At 39.1% G+C, this 20,575-nt stretch overlaps 2 protein-coding genes across 2 annotated transcripts in view; both read left to right on the top strand.

Moving 5' to 3' along the window:
• Positions 1–575, top strand: part of LOC145494319 (uncharacterized) — a 10,236-nt gene extending 9,661 nt beyond the window's left edge. Inside the window, exon 10 of the mRNA XM_081473761.1 lies at positions 493–575. Within this exon, the coding sequence (XP_081329887.1) occupies positions 493–575 (83 nt within the window). The remainder of the gene's footprint in view (positions 1–492) is intronic.
• Positions 576–3,783: 3,208 nt separating this feature from the next.
• LOC145494320 (uncharacterized) overlaps positions 3,784–20,575 on the top strand; it is a 76,147-nt gene continuing 59,355 nt past the window's right edge. The window contains exons 1-6 of the mRNA XM_081473762.1: positions 3,784–4,170; positions 5,121–5,174; positions 8,785–8,940; positions 10,861–10,911; positions 11,832–11,885; positions 15,465–15,620. Coding sequence (XP_081329888.1) covers positions 4,071–4,170; positions 5,121–5,174; positions 8,785–8,940; positions 10,861–10,911; positions 11,832–11,885; positions 15,465–15,620 — 571 coding nt within the window. The 5' untranslated portion in view covers positions 3,784–4,070. The remainder of the gene's footprint in view (positions 4,171–5,120; positions 5,175–8,784; positions 8,941–10,860; positions 10,912–11,831; positions 11,886–15,464; positions 15,621–20,575) is intronic.

A 20,575-nucleotide genomic window follows, 5' to 3' on the forward strand; every position in this document is an offset into this window, starting at 1 on the left:
TGCATCATTTGATAATTTCGTTGTTCTCATACTCTGTCTGCTTGATTAAGTATTAATATTGTAACGAGATACACCAAACTTGCGTCTTCATTTCATGAAAATAATATTGTTCGTTACTGATGAGAGGTACTGTGTAATATAATGTATTAGATGCCAGATGAAGAGCTTTCATGGAAAGGAAGTGATGGTTCCCATGTTATATTCTTCAACTAGATATTTTACTCTCGCAGTGCTCCTCCTTACTAAGAATCCCTAGGGGTATAAAAAGGGTAACAGGAATTATTCAGGCAATTTGGCCGAAAAGCTGAAGCAGAAACCCTTTGATGGACAACCTTCCCATTTCTAAGCTAGCCATAAACAATTACACGACCCCAAAAGCTTTGAGCTTTAATTCTTATCGTGTTTAAATAAAGGATATGTATGTATGTGTGTGTGTGTGTATGTATGTCTGTCTGTCTGTCTGTCTTTATGTATGTATGTATCATGCTTCAGGCTTTTGTAAGCCACCATACAAGAATACTTCATCTACAAAAAATGGTGTCTCACAATGTTCTGTCTTAGAACTCTTGTTGTAATGATCAATATTTTCATCAATGACTTACTTTACTTCATGTAAGAGGTTCACCTGACGAGTTACGCTTACGATAATCAGCTCTGATGCAGCTGTTGTTGGAAATGTTCTCAACAAGGAACTTGCGATTGTGTGTAATTAGTGGCGAAATAATAGGATGATCCTAAACCCTGAAAAATGCAAGGCTCTGGTTCTGTATGTCGCGTAAGCCCAATATTGATCCGTCCTTGTGTGCTGAAGGAGTAAATATACCGCAAGGTAATTCTTGATGACTCACTAAAATTTGGCAAACACATTACAAAAATCAGCGAGAAAGTCGGAAAGTAGCTGGACGCATTTTCTAGACTGAAGAACATATTATCGTTTCGAACTAAATTATGTCTCAGTCTACATTGTGTAACTCATTCAATATGTCTCATCTTAATTATTTTTCCTCGATATGGCATCACTGCTTAAAGTCTGATAGCAAGAAACTGAATAGGCTGCATGAAAGAGAACTTCGTTATCTATATATACAGCGACAAGTCTTGTGAGACTGTTTCTCTCACTGATCGTATTGATTAGAACCCTGAGATTCAAGTGATTCACATTGACTCACAAGATTCAAGTGCCTAAACCAAATATTACTCGCTTTGGCATAAAATCAGTAAAATACTCAGCGGCTGTTACTTGGAACAACATTTCTGATGCCATAAGATCCTAAAATTCAACACAACTTCATCCTCTAAGAAAACTGTCCGCATGTTAGAATCACTAGTATAGTTATAATTTGTGATTAAGTCTAATTTTTTTTATTTTCCTAATTTTTTTTGCTTCCTTTTTTATGAACTTTACTTGTATATATTTTTTTTATTTCTCGGCACGTTAGCATAACGTAAATCTTCTAATTAGCCCCCCCCCCCCCCCTCCTCGAATAAGCGCCCCTCCTATAGGCCAAAATTTTGAATTAGCGCCCCGCCCCCCTTCGAATAGGCGCCCTCCTTCCCCACCTCCCATTTTGTGGACGAGTACTGAGACAATAAACGATGTATAGTTTTCGTCGTGTAATATTAGATTTGCACATTGTCTCAGTTTGTGAACAAGTTGAGTGAACACGTTGAACACGTTAAGTATTAACGATGCCGCGATTTAAACTTTAGGATCAGCTTTTTATGTCAATCAACAGGTTATGTTGTTGTTTACGCGCAGATGATGTATTGAAAAAATGATCATCTCAGGCCACGATTTGGGAAAAATTAAATAAGCGCCTCCCGTCTTCTCCTAAAATTGAAATAAGCACCCCGGGCGCTAATTCGAGGATTTACGGTACGTTATTGACTTTATTACTTGAGGCCAAATCAGCGACTTCAACTCGAGAGTAAGTAAAGATATGTATGTGTCTGAGGTCTGACCGTGCTCGCAAAAACATGCCCACAAAAAATCAAGACAGACCAGAGACTCCAGGGACCTTGACCAACCACCTTGCCAGGAGATTGGCCAGTCACGCATCCACATGGCATGTCCCTCTCCAGCAGTGCCCTCTGTCAACACAAAACCCTCAAACAAGACCAACCTTGGCGAAATTCCCAGCCATACTGTAGTCAAAATCAACATTATTTTTCACTGAAAACGCAAGTCTAGTAAGTGAAGGTGTCACTAACCTTCCCCCTGCTTTTGACGGCTGGCCGCCAGAACCATTAACAGATAGACCGTTGTCTGGGTCATGTTATGTACACAGTGTGTATGTACCATACTTAAACATTAAAACTCTCCTAGTTGAAGCCTTTTATAGAGAATACAGTCGAATCTCTCCACAACGGCCACTGTGTAGAGACGTGGCCGTTATGGGTAGGTAAGAGCGTAATATGACACCCGTTTTAGCGGGATGCAACATATTTTAAAAAGGAAAATGCCTGTTTCGACATAGAATTACATAACATATTTTAAAACATATAAATAAAACAGATACTAAACAAAAATAGAGACTAATTGCAACGACGCGCGGTACGGATCAAGTTTGTGACCATTCACAATAAAAAATGGCCAGGGGCTCTGTATACACTGTTCGTCAGTCGTTGATTAACTGGCCGTTGTCGAGAGGCTATTAGGGACCTTAAGACACGAGGACGGGAAGGCCAGGACGGGAACGGCAGCGGACGCGGGAAACTTTCGCGGGTCCCGTTGTGTCACCAAAAACAAAATGCTTAAGATGTGTATTTTCGCAAAGGACGGCGACGTCTATAATTCGAACTTCGTACATGCACAAACTATTCTCAGAAGCAATGACATCCTTTAGACTATAAAAGAGATGGTAGAAATCTTATCCTTTTAAGCTTAAACGACAGTGAACAGCGATGCTGAATTTCGTTTTCTTTATAAGCGAAACAAACATCAGTCAATATTTTAATACAGAAACCAGAATTTCCGTATGAAAAAATTAAACGAATAATCTGATCGACCTGCTTCAGATGACTTTTTACCACCAGAGTCGCCGAAGATTCCTGACTTTTGATGAACATCTCAATTTTCATCTGTAATTGTAACAAGCATTACAAAAATAAAGCAAACGGCATTGCTCATGTTCCGAATAGTATAAAAAAAAAAACAACTAAACATCAGTTTGAAAATGTGTATTTTATTTGCTATAGATGCTTTCATGGCATTTATTCTTACAACATTTTATCGACTGTACTTGCACTGATGTATTCTCAGTACATAGACTTTGTATTTCGGTTTGAGCTTGTACACTTCTGACAGCGTCTGAACAGTGACTGAAACACAAACGAACAGACGAGGAATATTTTTATTCACATTTTCGTATTTCAGCGTAGTATTTCTACACTACAATCACGAAAAATGAGAACCTTATAAACATTCTTATCAATATAACTGAAAATAAGGTCGATTAGAACATTTGTAGGAGCAAAACAAGAGCGAAATACCCACGTTTTCGATACGACGGCTAGTCGGGCGAAATTGCGTCCTCGACGAGACGAGGACGGCAGAGAGATGAGTCGAGCGCTCTCTTGCGCATGCCCGTTTGACTAAATTTATCGTTTTTCTCTGCCCGGGCGAAAAAGGCCTTCTGTGTGCTTTAATGATGATTAAGATTTTTACCGACTTAGGACTATATTACTCACATTCTATAATGAATTCCCAACAACAACTCGAGGTTCTAGACCGTGTAGGAGAAATAGTAGATAAATCAAAGTTCTTATTTCGACTGTCTTTTTGTGTACATATCTTCTTGGTCGTTTCTCAAATTGTCATTTTTTTTCTTTTTATGCATAGAATATACATACCGAAAAAGCAAGTCGCTTTGTAACTTTAAAAACAATACTAGTCATTTTCAAGATACACTTGTCGTTTGGAAAAATAAAAACATTTCAGCCACGTTTATGATGAATGTTATTCTATATTCTATTCGTAAGGCTACTGTAGAGAGGTTAACCCCATCCAGGCCCTCTTTATCGTTTAATTTTTCTCCACCCAGGTGAAATAGGCGTTCTCTGTGTTTTAAATGATTATGATTTTTACCGACTTAGGACTATATTACTCACTTTCTATAGGGAATTTCCAAGAAGAACTCGAGGATTTAAACCGAATAGGAGAAATCGCAGGTAAATCAAAGTTCTTTCTGACTGTCTTTTTGTGTATATATCTTCTTGGACGTTTCTCAACTTGTCATTTTTTTTCTTTGAATACATAAGATATACATACCGAAGAAGCAAGTCGCTTTGTAACTTTAAAAACAATACTAGTCATGCAGTAAATGGTTTCAACCCAGGAGTATCATTAGTTCGTATAGTGTGATCGTCCGGGTGGGGTTAGTTCTGAAAACAACTGTTGTTGGTGACTGACGTTTCGACAACCTCAGCGGAAGTCATCTTCAGAGTCAAGTGAATAGTGTTTATCAGTCGATGATGTTGTAAGTCTGGTCCGTTGAACGTGATTGGTCAGTTAAGCCATGATGGTATTGGCTGAAAGACTCGTGTCAAGTTTGCCATCAGTCATTGGTGGGTTTCGATCCATTTATTGTTGGTCAAATTGGTCGGTTTTTGGTCCGTGTATTGGTAAGTCGGTCTGTTAGAAAGCCGTTTGTCGGTTTCGTTTCCGTCATGGATAAGTCGTTTGTAAGGGGCCGGTAGTTGTTGACATCTGTTAAGAGGCGTTTGTTTTAGGTGACGAATCCTGGCAGTCGGAGCGTTTGATCTTGTAAACTACTCCGACTGCCAGGCTTCCTACATTGGTGAGACTGGCAGAAACCTTAACACAAGACTGACTGAACACAAACGAGCCACGAGAAATGGTGATGCCAACAATCACATTGCTGTACATCATCAACTGACAAACCACAACATTGACTGGGACTCTACCCAGTGTTCAAACCTACAGTACAAACTATTTTCAACGACTGACCCTGGAAAGCTGGTACACTAACGTAGAACAAACGCATCTTAACTACGCTCAGGAATAAAAAATCTTAAGAGCAGATTGCTGATAAATTAATATTAAGGGTCGAGATACTTCTTGAACAGCAGACTAATTCAGATTCTTGTTGGGTCATTAGATATGAATCCGAGCGCGTTACAAGGAACTGGTATTGACCATGATATTTTGAAAGGTAAGAAAATAAATTAAGATAAAAGTAATGCATTGTATTATGCAGATTTGCAATTTTGGAACTCAGTTAATTGTGCAAATCTACTATAATTTATTATTATACAGGCAAGAGTGTTTTACTGAAAAATACGCCACTGGTAAAATTTATGCGAAACTATATGCAGCAATTGAATGGCGTATAGACTGTGAGCAGTCTCACTTTAAGTCGAAGATCGGCGGTGGAAGAACGCAAACCAGGAACAGGAGGGTCGATCAGAGGCGCGAGTTGAAACCGCAAGCCGCGAGTAAGTAGCACAGGCTTCGGAAGACGAGCAACGCTTGCGCTGCTAGCCGCACTTCGTCTGCATATTTCCTCGCAGATTTCGGGCAACAGAGGGATTGCTCGCAGTCTACTGAAGTGGGGTATTTTCCATATGGTCACTTGTGATGATATTGATCAGACTATTTAATTTCCCGCTTTTTCACGGTTGTTTGTGCCAACAGTCAGTTTGACTATAATAAAAGAAAATTAGCCGGTGGTTTAGAGATATGAATTTATTTTCTCGTGTTAAAACAGTATTTTACTCAAAAACTGAGCAACTGGAACATTTTCTTAGAGAAAAACATGCAAACATGCATTACACTTTTGTCACCCATATCTCAACAACATCGTACATGAATGTGACTAAACTCCAGACACAACACATAAATAGCAGTCATTAGTGTAGAAGCGGCGGATGGTCCAGCCAAAACCTCCTCTCAATTTTTAACACAGGCTCAAAGATTTGTATGTATTTCCTAGGCGAAAAAGTTAAATGGAAGAAGAGTTACGTAAAAAACCGCAGAGCGTGCTCCGATTTTCTGCAGAAAATATTGTAAAATAGCAAGCTTCAAATCTGTCATGAATAGAAGTTAAAAGTAACACCGTTGACTCGTCAATCAGGCGCTTCCCACGTTTTTGAGAAACGCATAAAGCTAGGAAAGGAAACATCTCGTAAATGTTACTAAATCCTATAGAGGAAGACTCGAAGAAATCTTTACAAGGTATGATGTGTAAATTAAAATATAATGTGAGGAGAGAAAATTAGATAATTAAGTATGTTTTACACATTCGCTTTCGCTATCAGAAAATATAGAAATCCAACATAGATATATTAGTTTTAGCTCGTTTTCCATTTCTAAGTTACAGGTTACTATTCCAGTTCATTGACCGTAACAGACACCTACTATTTTGTTGTAGGATCATAACTGTAATTAGCGTTGAACTGTAATGACTAGCTGCAATAGTCTTTTGTCAAACTGTTATCTACCTGTATTGTTTTGAAAGTTATTAATCTTGTAAACGTCGAATTCCGTTGTAGCCAATCGAGCTTTCTGAAATGTATTAGATGATGTTTGGTGAAGACTTTTTAATAGCTTTACGTAATCCTTTAGAATTGTGCTTTCGGCTTAAATAGTCGAGCCTTGTGAAATATTCTTTGGTTACATTCTGGTTGCATTCCGGTTATGTTCCGGTTGCATTCTGGTTGTGTTCTTACATTAAAACGATATCGTTGGACCTAACTTCTGAGTGCTGTTGACGTCTCTGAAGATAATTCCCTGTAACAGATCCGGTACTGATCCCCGCAGCAAGAGAGTTTCCCCAGGTTTTTACAGAAGTGCTTTCCCAGGCCAAAAACCTATTATCACAATAATAAGGTCAAATAACCTGTGAAATGGCGACCATATACCAAGACGTGAGAGGGAGCAGAACTAAATGCCAACCACTTGCTAGAGAGATTGCAGTACAGTATGTACTAAACGAAACATGAACACTGACCGAATGTATAAAGAAAACTTTTTTTTTATTTAGGTTGTTTCAAACAACGTGTCAAATTGAAGACATAAAACTAGAAAGCTAAACAATTGTTGCAGCCATGACATCAACAAGAAAAGTTGACCGCAGTCTAAGGGCGTGATCCATTGAACCAAAACTTTCAGGGTTGTCTGAGGTTTAAAAGTTTCTTGGTGGCGAATGGATTGCAACGCGTACAGACGGTCTCGTTCCATTCCACTCACAGTTAAAATGGCGGATGTTGGATGTTAGAGTTAGATGACGATTTCGACTTTATCAACCCATGATATTGTGCGAGCTGTTTCATGCGTAGAAATCTCACCCTTATGACAAGTCATTTTCAGCAGACTGTTCCCAGATATTTGCCGGCTGAGTTCAAACACCACTTTCGAATGACGGAAAGAACATTCGAAATTCTCTCAGGAATAAACCGTTTTTAACAGTCAAAACATACACTTAGCTTGCGAAGCAGCTGCCAACCTGTTGTAAGTGCATATAAATGTACGAGTAACACTGATAAGTCCGCTGTTAACAATCCACAAAATCTAGACTGATAAGTGTTTTCTTCCATGTTGAACACAGAAAGTATACCGCCAGGTACTGGAATTAAGAATGGGTCGGTCAAATGGAATGCTCAATTTTCGATCGGACCGGCCCAACCGAGAAAAGGTCCACGCGAAAGGTGTATCGGCTTTTTCGAAACTTTTCTTGTTGGACCGAATTGATCCATTCAGTTTTAGTCTGAGACTTCCGGAAATCTTGGTTGAATTGATCGTGCCCTAGATTTTAAAATCTAGACCGGCATCTAGATCGCTCTACCTTTTACTCTCGCCTTGAGAAAATTGGTAAAAAAAAACTAAAAAATCATTTGGCTTCCAGTTCTACTCAAACTACTAAATGGAATTAAGCCCAAAGACAAAGAGAAAAAGGGACAATAAAAAGAGGAAGCAAACTTTGGTAAATTACAATTCAAGTCAGGCAATGAAAACACCAGCTGAATACGAAATTGAGACCCTTTTTCAAGCCCAGACGTAAAAGTGTTCAATACAAAACTTAGCGAATTAAACGCCCCTACGAAATCTTGTTAGTCAATAAACGAGGCTAGAGAAATTTAAAACATTCCTGTCAGTGAGTTCGACCTTCCTGTGAGCAAAGTTTTCATCCATATCCGGAAGCAAAATGACAGTGATTACAAACTGGCTACCTGAGCGGCTTTCAGCGAAGTCAAATCGTCTGGTTTAACCATATAATGAACATCTTTTTAACCGAGCTTGGTCGGTCTGTATGGGAGAATCTTGACCTCGGTCATGCGTACAGAACCAACGCAGTCAGGTCTGTACTCACGACATCGGTCAATATTTTTCCATACAGATCTCTCATTCGGTAATAAGAACGAAATACGTAATAATGAGAACAATGGCGGGATCAGTGGCTGCTACCGAGGCGTTAACTCAGTGCCACGCTTTTATTTTTATGTTTTTCCTTTTATCAAAAAAAAAAAAAAATTCTAATTAGCATGATTTACATGTAAGGTAGGTGCAACTTTTGACAGTATCTGGCCTCATCAGTCGTAGGTTCTTATGTCTCCAGGTATTTTGTTATTTTGTGCAATTTCTGTCGATCTTCAGTTCCTGGCAAAGATTCTGATAAATGAAAAGAGAGCTTGTGATTTCTACAAACAGATCGGCTGCTTTCCAAAGGCAAGAAAAGAAAACTGTGATTATACTCTCTTAAGCTCAAAAAATAATATTTAAAGATTTCACCAATAACTCCCCAATACACGTTTTGATTCTCACAGCACGCATACATTGGATCAAAGGAAACATCCAAGAGAAGAAAAATGACTTAAGAAATGCGTTAAGTTGCTACACTCAAGGGATTGAAGTGAAGTGCAAACATGACACCTTGAACTTCGCGCTCTACTTCGACAGGTCACAGACTCATCAGCAACTAGGTGAGTTCAGACTGCATATTTGTTTTCCGTTGTAGCTTAGTGAGTTGAAATATCTAACTTCAGATTGTAAAAACTAAAAATGTACATTTTGATTGTCATAAGTTTCTTTCTTTGTTACTGAGTCCTGGTCATTTGTTCATACACCACTTGATGATTTTAGTTATTTCCACCACAGGCCTGGGTAATTAAAAATCAATATTATAAGAAAAATTAGGTCTTCATCACTTCTTTCAACTTAAGTGGCGAGAAGTTAAGACGAAATCCGAAAGAAAATCAAGCAATTTCAGGTTTTAGTGGACAAAAATCTAGTACCAGAATAATTTTAAGTATTTTACAGTCATTTTTACATTTTCTTAAAGCTAAATACATAAATAATTGCTTGAAATAACACCGAAAACAATTTCCCATGGGAACTAGTGCCAACACAGGCAAAATTTCATCATCAGCTTCATTTCACCAGTACTTTCAACTGTTTCATACGAAGTTCAACATTCGTTTTCGACGTTTGGTGTTGCTAGAAATGATTTTCTTTTGAGAGGATATTTAAAACAGTCGCACAGAAGTTTGCAATACGATGTAAATAATCTTGGTACTAGGTTTTTGTCCTCTGGTTACTCGAACTTCTGGCGCATTCCTTCTTAATACCAATCTCATGCCTTTCCATGAGAGCTGCCTAATGTAATAGTGTACCGAGTGCCAAATCGAGAGCTTTCATGGAAAACAAACTAGGCTCCTAATAATGAATTCTTCGACTAGATATTTTACTCTCGCAGGACCATTCCCTACTAAGAACCCCTAGGGATATAAAAAGACGACCGGGAATTGTTTAGGCAATTTAGTAAAACACCGATCGAAGAGAGGTATCCTAAGATGGACGACCATCTTATTTGGGGCCACCTTTTAAGCAATCATGCTTTACACTTTATTACGCCTCTATACTTTCCCGGGGGGACTCTCACATAAAAAAAGGCGGGGGTGCTCGTCGTACGTGTTAGGGGTTAAAAACGTGGTTTCGTACCTCTTTGGGTGTTCAGCTTCAACAGGTCCACAGCAGGAGCTTTTGCGATACATTTTAGGGTATTGAGATAAAAAAATATGACATGAGATAATGTGTTGTTTTAGAATTGGTACCTCTTAGGGGTGAAAAACACTTCAAGCTACACCCACAAAACAGAATCTTGGTACCTCCTAGGGGCTCTTTTCAAAATTTCAGACGAGCACCCCCGTCCCTTTTATATTAGAGTACCCCCGGGCGGTATCCTTTATCATTTACTCCGCCCAGGTTAAATTGCGCTCTAAGCACTATCAATGTCCATAATTTTTACCCACTACATTACTCATTTCCCGGAGGTAATTTTCAAGATGCACCCGAGAATCTCAACCATAAACAGTGGAAGCTCTCGTAAGCGGACACCCTCGGGGCGCAAAAAAAAGCGTTCCGTAACTGGCGCTGGCCGCTTACGGGGGCTTGCCCAGCTAACAATTAACATGGGGAATGCAAAAAAACACCACCGCTTCAAATGACTTCTTTGCTTTTGATAATGGCGATAAATGTATTACAGCGGACAGCTCGTAAGCGGAGAGCTCTACTTAGAACCGCCCTCACAAAGTCCCGTTTGTACTCCCATACAAACTCTGTATTTACTCATAGTCGTAAGCGATTATTCCCGTGAGAGGCCGCGGACACGTTGAGGGCTTTCGATTTAGATTTTTCCATTGTTTCCAAGCTCCCGTAAGCGGACACTGGAAGGAAATTCCACTCATATCGCATAGTATTGCAGTTAGTACTGCAGTTAGTTAACAATTATTCCACGAGCGCGCGTTGGATATGAGTCTCAGGCTAGGTGAAATGGGCCTTTTGTGTGCTTTAAATGATTATGATTTTTACCGACTTAGGACTATATTACTCACTTTCTATAGGGAATTTTCAAGAACAACTCGAGGATTTAAACCGTGCAGGAGAAATCGCAGGTAAATCAAAGTTCTTTCTGACTGTCTCTTTATACATAAGACTCTCTTTAAATACATAAGATATACATACCGAAGAAGCAAGTCGCTTTGTAAGTTTAAAAACAATACTAGTCATACAGTAAATGGTTTGAACCCAGGAGTATCATTAGTTCGTATGGTGTGATCGTCCGGGTGGGGGTAGTTCTGAAAAGAACAGTTGTTGGTCACTGACGTTTCGAGAACCTGGGCGGAAGTCATCTTCAGAGTCAAGTGAATAGTGTTTGTCAGTCGATGATGTTATAGGTCTGGTCCGTTGAACGTGATTGGTCAGTTTAGCCATGATGGTATTGGCTGAAAGACTCGTGTCAAGTTTGTCATCAGTCATTGGTGGGTTTCGATCCATTTATTGTTGGTCAAATTGGTCGGTGTTTGGTCCGTGTATTGTTAAGTCGGTCTGTTAGAAAGCCGTTTGTCGGTTTCGTTTCCGTCATGGACAAGTCGTTTGTAAGGGGCCGGTAGTTGTTGACGTCTGTTAAGAGGCGTTTGTTCTAGGTGACGAATCTTGGCAGTCGGAGCGTTTGATCTTGTAAACTTCTCCGACTGCCAGGCTTCCTACATTGGTGAGACTGGCAGAAACCTTAACACAACACTGACTGAACACAAACGAGCCACGAGAAATGGTGATGCCAACAATCACATTGCTGTACATCATCAACTGACAAACCACAACACTGACTGGGACTCTGCCCAGTATTAAAACCTACAGTACAAACTATTTTCAACGACTGACCCTGGAAAGCTGGTACACTAACGTAGAACAAACGCATCTTAACTACGCTCAGGAATAAAAAATCTTAAGAGCAGATTGCTGATAAATTAATAGTAAGGGTCGAGATACATCTTGAACAGCAGACTAATTCGGATTTTTGTTGGGTCATTAGATATGAATCCGAGCCTATTACAACGAACTGGTGTTGACCATGATATTTTGAAAGGTAAGAAAATAAATTAAGATAAAAGTAATGCATTTTATTATGCAGATTTGCAATTTTGGAACTCAGTTAATTGTGCAAATCTACTATAATTTATTATTATACAGGCAAGAGTGTTTTACTGAAAAATACGCCACTAGTAAAATTCATGCGAAACTATATGCAGCAATTGAATGGCGTATAGACTGTGAGCAGTCTCACTTTAAGTCGAAGATCGGCGGTGGAAGAACGCAAACCAGGAACAGGAGGGTCGATCAGAGGCGCGAGTTGAAACCGCAAGCCGCGAGTAAGTAGCACAGGCTTCGGAAGACGAGCAACGCTTGCGCTGCTAGCCGCACTTCGTCTGCATATTTCCTCGCAGATTTCGGGCAACAGAGGGATTGCTCGCAGTCTACTGAAGTGGGGTATTTTCCATATGGTCACTTGTGATGATATTGATCAGACTATTTAATTTCCCGCTTTTTCACGGTTGTTTGTGCCAACAGTCAGTTTGACTATAATAAAAGAAAATTAGCCGGTGGTTTAGAGATATGAATTTATTTTCTCGTGTTAAAACAGTATTTTACTCAAAAACTGAGCAACTGGAACATTTTCTTAGAGAAAAACATGCAAACATGCATTACACTTTTGTCACCCATATCTCAACAACATCGTACATGAATGTGACTAAACTCCAGACACAACACATAAATAGCAGTCATTAGTGTAGAAGCGGCGGATGGTCCAGCCAAAACCTCCTCTCAATTTTTAACACAGGCTCAAAGATTTGTATGTATTTCCTAGGCGAAAAAGTTAAATGGAAGAAGAGTTACGTAAAAAACCGCAGAGCGTGCTCCGATTTTCTGCAGAAAATATTGTAAAATAGCAAGCTTCAAATCTGTCATGAATAGAAGTTAAAAGTAACACCGTTGACTCGTCAATCAGGCGCTTCCCACGTTTTTGAGAAACGCATAAAGCTAGGAAAGGAAACATCTCGTAAATGTTACTAAATCCTATAGAGGAAGACTCGAAGAAATCTTTACAAGGTATGATGTGTAAATTAAAATATAATGTGAGGAGAGAAAATTAGATAATTAAGTATGTTTTACACATTCGCTTTCGCTATCAGAAAATATAGAAATCCAACATAGATATATTAGTTTTAGCTCGTTTTCCATTTCTAAGTTACAGGTTACTATTCCAGTTCATTGACCGTAACAGACACCTACTATTTTGTTGTAGGATCATAACTGTAATTAGCGTTGAACTGTAATGACTAGCTGCAATAGTCTTTTGTCAAACTGTTATCTACCTGTATTGTTTTGAAAGTTATTAATCTTGTAAACGTCGAATTCCGTTGTAGCCAATCGAGCTTTCTGAAATGTATTAGATGATGTTTAGTTAAGACTTTTTAATAGCTTTACGTAATCCTTTAGAATTGTGCTTTCGGCTTAAATAGTCGAGCCTTGTGAAATATTCTTTGGTTACATTCTGGTTGCATTCCGGTTATGTTCCGGTTGCATTCTGGTTGTGTTCTTACATTAAAACGATATCGTTGGACCTAACTTCTGAGTGCTGTTGACGTCTCTGAAGATAATTCCCTGTAACAGATCCGGTACTGATCCCCGCAGCAAGAGAGTTTCCCCAGGTTTTTACAGAAGTGCTTTCCCAGGCCAAAAACCTATTATCACAATAATAAGGTCAAATAACCTGTGAAATGGCGACCATATACCAAGACGTGAGAGGAAACAGAACTAAATGCCAACCACTTGCTAGAGAAATTGCAGTACAGTATGTACTAAACGAAACATGAACACTGACCGAATGTATAAAGAAAACTTTTTTCTATTTAGATTGTTTCAAACGTGTCAAATTGAAGACATAAAACTAGAAAGCTAAACAATTGTTGCAGCCATGACATCAACAAGAAAAGTTGACCGCAGTCTAAAGGCGTGATCCATTGAACCAAAACTTTCAGGGCTGTCTGAGGTTTAAAAGTTTCTTGGTGGCGAATGGATTGCAACGCGTACAGACGGTCTCGTTCCATTCCACTCACAGTTAAAATGGCGGATGTTGGATGTTAGAGTTAGATGACGATTTCGACTTTATCAACCCATGATATTGTGCGAGCTGTTTCATGCGTAGAAATCTAACCCTTATGACAAGTCATTTTCAGCAGACTGTTCCCAGATATTTGCCGGCTGAGTTCAAACACCACTTTCGAATGACGAAAAAAACATTCGAAATTCCCTCAGGAATAAACCGTTTTTAACAGTCAAAACATACACTTAGCTTGTGAAGCAGCTGCCAACCTGTTGTAAGTGCACATGAATGTACGAGTAACACTGATAAGTCCGCTGTTAACAATCCACAAAATCTAGACTGATAAGTGTTTTCTTCCATGTTGAACATAGAAAGTATACCGCCAGCTACTGGAATTAAGAATGGGTCGGTCAAATGGAATGCTCAATTTTCGATCGGACCGGCCCAACCGAGAAAAGGTCCACGCGAAAGGTGTATCGGCTTTTTCGAAACTTTTCTTGTTGGACCGAATTGATCCATTCAGTTTTAGTCTGAGATTTCCGGAAATCTTGGTTGAATTGATCGTGCCCTAGCTTTTAAAATCTAGACCGGCATCTAGATCGCTCTACCTTTTACTCTCGCCTTGAGAAAATTGGTAAAAAAAAAACTAAAAAATCATTTGGCTTCCAGTTCTACTCAAACTACTAAGTGGAATTAAGCCCAAAGACAAAGAGAAAAAGGACAATAAAAAGAGCAAGCAAACTTTGGTAAATTAAAATTCAAGTCAGGCAATGAAAACACCAGCTGAATACGAAATTGAGACCCTTTCAATACAAAACTTAGCGAATTAAACGCCCCTACGAAATTCTGTTAGTCAATAAACGAGGCTAGAGAAATTGAAAACATTCCTGTCAGTGAGTTCGACCTTCCTGTGAGCAAAGTTTTCATCCATATCCGGAAGCAAAATGACAGTGATTACAAACTGGCTACCTGAGCGGCTTTCAGCGAAGTCAAATCGTCTGGTTTAACCATATAATGAACATCTTTTTAACCGAGCTTGGTCGGTCTGTATGGGAGAATCTTGACCTCGGTCATGCGTACAGAACGAACGCAGTGAGGTCTGTACTCACGAAGTCGGTCAATATTTTTTCCATACAGATCTCCCATTCGCTAATAAGAACGAAATACGTAATAATCAGAACAATGGCGGGAGCAGTGGCTGCTACCGAGGCCTTAACTCAGTGCCACGCTTTTATTTACATGTTTTTCCTTTTATAAAAAAAAAAAATTCTAATTAGGATGATTTACATGCAAGGTAGGTGCAACTTTTGACAGTATGTGGCCTCATCGGTCGTAGGTTCTTATGTCTCCAGATCTTTTGTTATTTTGTGCAATTTCTGTCGATCTTCAGTTCCTGGCAAAGATTCTGATAAATGAAAAGAGAGCTTGTGATTTCTACAAACAGATCGGCTGCTTTCCAAAGGCAAGAAACGAAAACTGTGATTACACTCTCTTAAGCTAAAAAAATAATATTTAAAGATTTCACTAATAACTCCCCAATACACATTTTGATTCTCACAGCAAACATACATTGGATCAAAGGAAAAATCCAACAGAAGAAAAATGACTTAAGAAATGCGTTAAGTTGCTACACTGAAGGGATTGAAGTGAAGTGCAAAGATGACAACTTGAACTTCGCACTTTACTTCGAGAGGTCACAGACTCATCAGCAACTAGGTGAGTTCAGACTGCATATTTGTTTTCCGTTGTAACTTAGTGAGTTGAAATATCTAACTTCAGATTGTAAAAACTAAAAATGTACATTTTGATTGTCATAAGTTTCTTTCTTTGTTACTGAGTCCTGGTCATTTGTTCATACACCACTTGATGATTTTAGTTATTTCCACCACACGCCTGGGTAATGACGAGATTCATGCGATTCTGAAATTCGCAGCAGGGTATGGGTTCTAATTTCCAGTGGGTTGTGTTACGAGATCGAAAATTCTGTCATCGCTGTGTAGTTTGCGGTAATCGACCTGTCACGCATCTCACCGCAAGAGTAAAAGAAGAGGACGAGACAAGAAATAATCATGCATTGCGAATGGTTAATTATTATGACAGCGATAATAACATTTAAGATTGAGCGCCGGAGAGAATGGTCGTATGTGAACTATTATCCGTATTCACGAGTGTTCGGATACTACGCAAACCGGACGCAATTTCGAGTGAATTGTCTTACAGACCGAATCCTATAACTACCGTAGCAAGAACAGTTTATCCATGGTATTGTTGAAGTTTGCACCAACCTTACCAAATCGATCACATTTGGCGCCAAGGTCGATGGACCTCGATGGTTTGGCTCGGAAAGGAAAAGGTATACGGTCGGTTTCCACTAGTTCTGGCATTCTTGCTAACCCAATTCGACGGTAGAAATCTACAAGGCAATGAATGATCGTTTCAGTGGAGTTCAAAACAATCAAACTTTGATAAATTCCCTTCTAATCAATGAAATGGCGGGAACTGGTGAGATTTCCGCCTACTTGCTCGAGACGCCGCCACCTTCACCAGAAAATATAAAGCGTGTTCAAGCCCTGCAATGTCGAAGCAAGTCTTGTTAAACAACCGTTGGAAGCCTTGAAAGAGTTCGAAAAATGCTAAATGGTCCTAGGATCGATCCTCGGCTAAAAATGAAGTGAGTGTAAGTCCTCATTGCATCACAGCGAGTAAGTCTATTGTTGTCATTGTCACTAAAACACAAGTGTCACAGTGAGTGTAGTTTCAAACACTACGTAATGGCTAAATTAAGCATTTTTTTTTTTGCCTGCCTATTCAAGGTTACACATCTATTGAATTTTGACCACTAGATACACTTAAAAATATTTTAAATGTTCCTTTTATTACTAATTGATTACTAATTTATTATTAAAATATTACTAAACTTGAGAATTTAATTTTGATTTGGCACCAAATATTGTTAAGCCTCATCCCTGAAGCAAGAGAGCAGCTTAGCCTCTCTAGGCTGTGGTTCTGTGAGAATTTATTCTCCGGGTGTTTCATATGGAACTAACCGTCAAGCTTATTTAAATATACTTTCATGCACAATTTTGAGGATTTAAATTTTAATTGTGTTGACACCTAAATGATATTGTTTTGGCTTAATCCCTGAAGCAGCAGAGCAGCTTAGCCTCTTTAGGCTGTGGTTCTGTGAGAACTCATTCTCCGGGTGTTTCATTGGGAAGAAAAAGTCAGGCTTACTGAAATTAAACATTAATACATAATTTTTGATCAATGATTTAAATCTTAATTCTTTCGATACCAAAACAATATTGTTTAGCTTAATCCCTGAAGCAGCAGAGCAGCTTAGCCTCTTTAGGCTGTGGTTCTGTGAGAATTTATTCTCTGGGTGTTTCATTGGGAACTAAGAGTCAAGCTCATTTAAATATACTTTCATGCATAAAGTTGAGGATTTAAATCTTACAGTAATTGTATTGACACCCAAATGATATTGTTTGGCTCAATCCCTGAAGCAGCAGAGCAGCTTAGCCTCTTTAGGCTGTGGTTCTGTGAGAATTTATTCTCCAGGTGTTTCATTGGGAACTAACAGTCAAGCTCATTTTAATATATTTTAATGCTTTTGAGGATTTAAATCTTAAATTATTTTATTGACACCCAAATGATATTGTTTGGCTCAATCCCTGAAGCAGCAGAGCAGCTTAGCCTCTTCAGGCTGTGGTTCTGTGAGAATTCATTCTCCGGGTGTTTGTTTGGGAACTAACAGTCAAGCTTATTTAAATATACTTTCATGTATAATTTTGAGGTTTTAAATCTTAATTGTATTGACACCCAAATGACATTGTTTGGCTTAATCCCTGAAGCAGCAGAGCAGCTTAGCCTCTTTAGGCTGTGGTTCTGTGAGAATTTATTCTCCGGGTGTTTCATTGGGAACTAACAGTCAAGCTCATTAAATTATACTTTCATGCATAATTTTAAGGATTTAAATCTTAATAGTTTGCCTGGAATAATGAAATACAGTTGTCATATTAAATGTGATTTATCTGAGCTGAGCAGAAGAAAAATCCAGTGTACCATTAGTCCCTTCAATATCTTTTATGCTGTCTGACAATGTACTTTTCCAACATAGAGTCCCACAGTTAGTATCCATAAGTGAAAGTGTTTAACACGGGACACCATAATTTATTAGTTCGCAACACTCCCAAGTTTCTCTACCTTGCCCTTCTCACCAATTATTATTTCAGAGAGTGAAGAGAGGCTTGCTTTGTAGTTTTCTTTTTCTTTGTAGCTTCCAGGGCAGCACGACCTCACAGTTGAGGAGACGACCCTTTTCTCGTTCGAGTGCAAGCGACTTAAAGGGGATACGAGGCTTGACAGTTTCTCTTTTTTCTTATATCATCACACGCAAGTCGCGCTTTTTGCTCACCTCGCGCTTGACCATGTTGACTGTCTCTTTGCCAGGATAATTTAAAAGTTCTACATTTCTCGGCCCTGGTAATTAGAACGTGATGGTGTCAACTCATTGTGCGGCAATTTTCTAAAAATTGGCGGCACAATTTAAGTACTTAAAAGTACTTACCGGAAGCATTGGGATTGTGCGTAAAGCCGATTCCCTCCGCTATTTCTGTCAGCCGTTCCAAATACTGCAGATCACGCTCTTTTAGAAGGCGAGGATGAACTTTCGGAGCTGTTTTATTTGGTAACGAAAACTCAGTTCTGCTTGGTGTATCATTTCCAGGTTGCTTTGTGTCGAAATGTTTCTCTAATGACTTCCTTATTTTAGATTCCTTTTAACAAAGGGGACATGTCACGTAGATCTAAGAACAAGTAGAGCCAAACTTATGATTTCGTCTCTTCTCCAAACGAAAGTCTCTTGCTGTCGAAACTAAGAAACTCCGTACAAATCTTCGCACCAGAGATCTTAACTGGTAAAAGGGGACTGAGCCGTAGGAGCAGTATTTACCGCTTTAGAAAGGTTTGTAATGTCCATTAAGTGATGAGTCTATCCAGAGTTCCGACCAGATTTAAAGGCTATTGTTTAAATTTGTGAATAGAATAGTACGCCGTTATACTTAGTAAAAATACCGGTTGAAATTCTTGTTCTTACTTTATTTCGAGCGGTTCGTGTGCCATATTTTGCGAGTTGTTTTGAATGGAAAGAAGCGATTGCAAAAAAACTCACTCCTGACCAATCAAACATTAATTGAACACCGAATTTAATTCCTGCGATGCCCAAGGACACCGTGTTGTTTTGTTTACAGCGAAGAAGCGTCCTCTATTAACAAATACATTTACCGGCATCTGAAGCGGCAGGTTTTTCAATTTATCCGCTGAATAATCTCTGTGTTTTGTCTTTGCAGATAAATAAGAAAAATGAAAATGTCTGTTTGTGCCCTTGTTTCTGAGCCTGTATTCATTCGATCAACTTGACGGGTTCGTGTTTCTGTTGTCAGATCGCGGCCTGATTAAATTGATTTCTTAACACGTCTCTTGCGAAGAGGCGTCAAGGAATTTCATTCCCACTGTTAAGCTACGTGTCGAATAAACTAGGACCCCTGCCGATGTTCTACGGTTCAACCGTAGAACATCGGCAGGGGTCCATGATTTCAGATCCTCATGAATCTCGTAGTGCGGTTATAAGAAAAATTAGGTCTTCATCACTTCTTTCGACTTAAGTGGCGAGAAGTTAAGACGAAATCCGAAAGAAAATCAAGCAATTTCAGGTTTTAGTGGACAAAAATCTAGTACCAGAATAATTTTAAGTATTTTACAGTCATTTTTACATTTTCTTCAAGCTAAATACATAAATAATTGCTTGAAATAACACCGAAAACAATTTCCCATGGGAACTAGTGCAAACACAGGCAAAATTTCATCATCAGCTTCATTTCACCAGTACTTTCAACTGTTTCATACGAAGTTCAACATTCGTTTTCGACGTTTGGTGTTGCTAGAAATGATTTTCTTTTGAGAGGATATTTAAAACAGTCGCACAGAAGTTTGCAATACGATGTAAATAATCTTGGTACTAGGTTTTTGTCCTCTGGTTACTCGAACTTCTGGCGCATTCCTTCTTAATACCAATCTCATGCCTTTCCATGAGAGCTGCCTAATGTAATAGTGTACCGAGTGCCAAATCGAGAGCTTTCATGCAAAACAAACCAGGCTCCTAATAATGAATTCTTCGACTAGATATTTTACTCTCGCAGGACCATTCCCTACTAAGAACCCCTAGGGATATAAAAAGACGACCGGGAATTGTTTAGGCAATTTAGTAAAACACCGATCGAAGAGAGGTATCCTAAGATGGACGACCTTCTTATTTGGGGCCACCTTTTAAGCAATCATGCTTTACACTTTATTACGCCTCTATACTTTCCCGGGGGGACTCTCACATAAAAAAGGACAGGGGTGTTCGTCGTACGTGTTAGGGGTTAAAAACGTGGTTTGGTACCTCTTTGGGTGTTCAGCCTCAACAGGTCCACAGCAGGAGCTTTTGCGATACATTTTAGGGTATTGAGCCGAAAAAGTATGACATGAGATAATGTGTTGTTTTAGAATTGGCACCTCTTAGGGGTGAAAAACATTTCAAGCTAGACCCACAAAACAGAACCTTGGTACCTCCTAGGGGCTCTTTCCAAAATTTCAGACGAGCACCCCCGTCCTTTTTATATTAGAGT

This window comes from Orbicella franksi, chromosome 8 (genome assembly GCF_964199315.1).
Source record: "Orbicella franksi chromosome 8, jaOrbFran1.1, whole genome shotgun sequence".
In the NCBI taxonomy this organism is placed as follows: domain Eukaryota; kingdom Metazoa; phylum Cnidaria; class Anthozoa; order Scleractinia; family Merulinidae; genus Orbicella; species Orbicella franksi.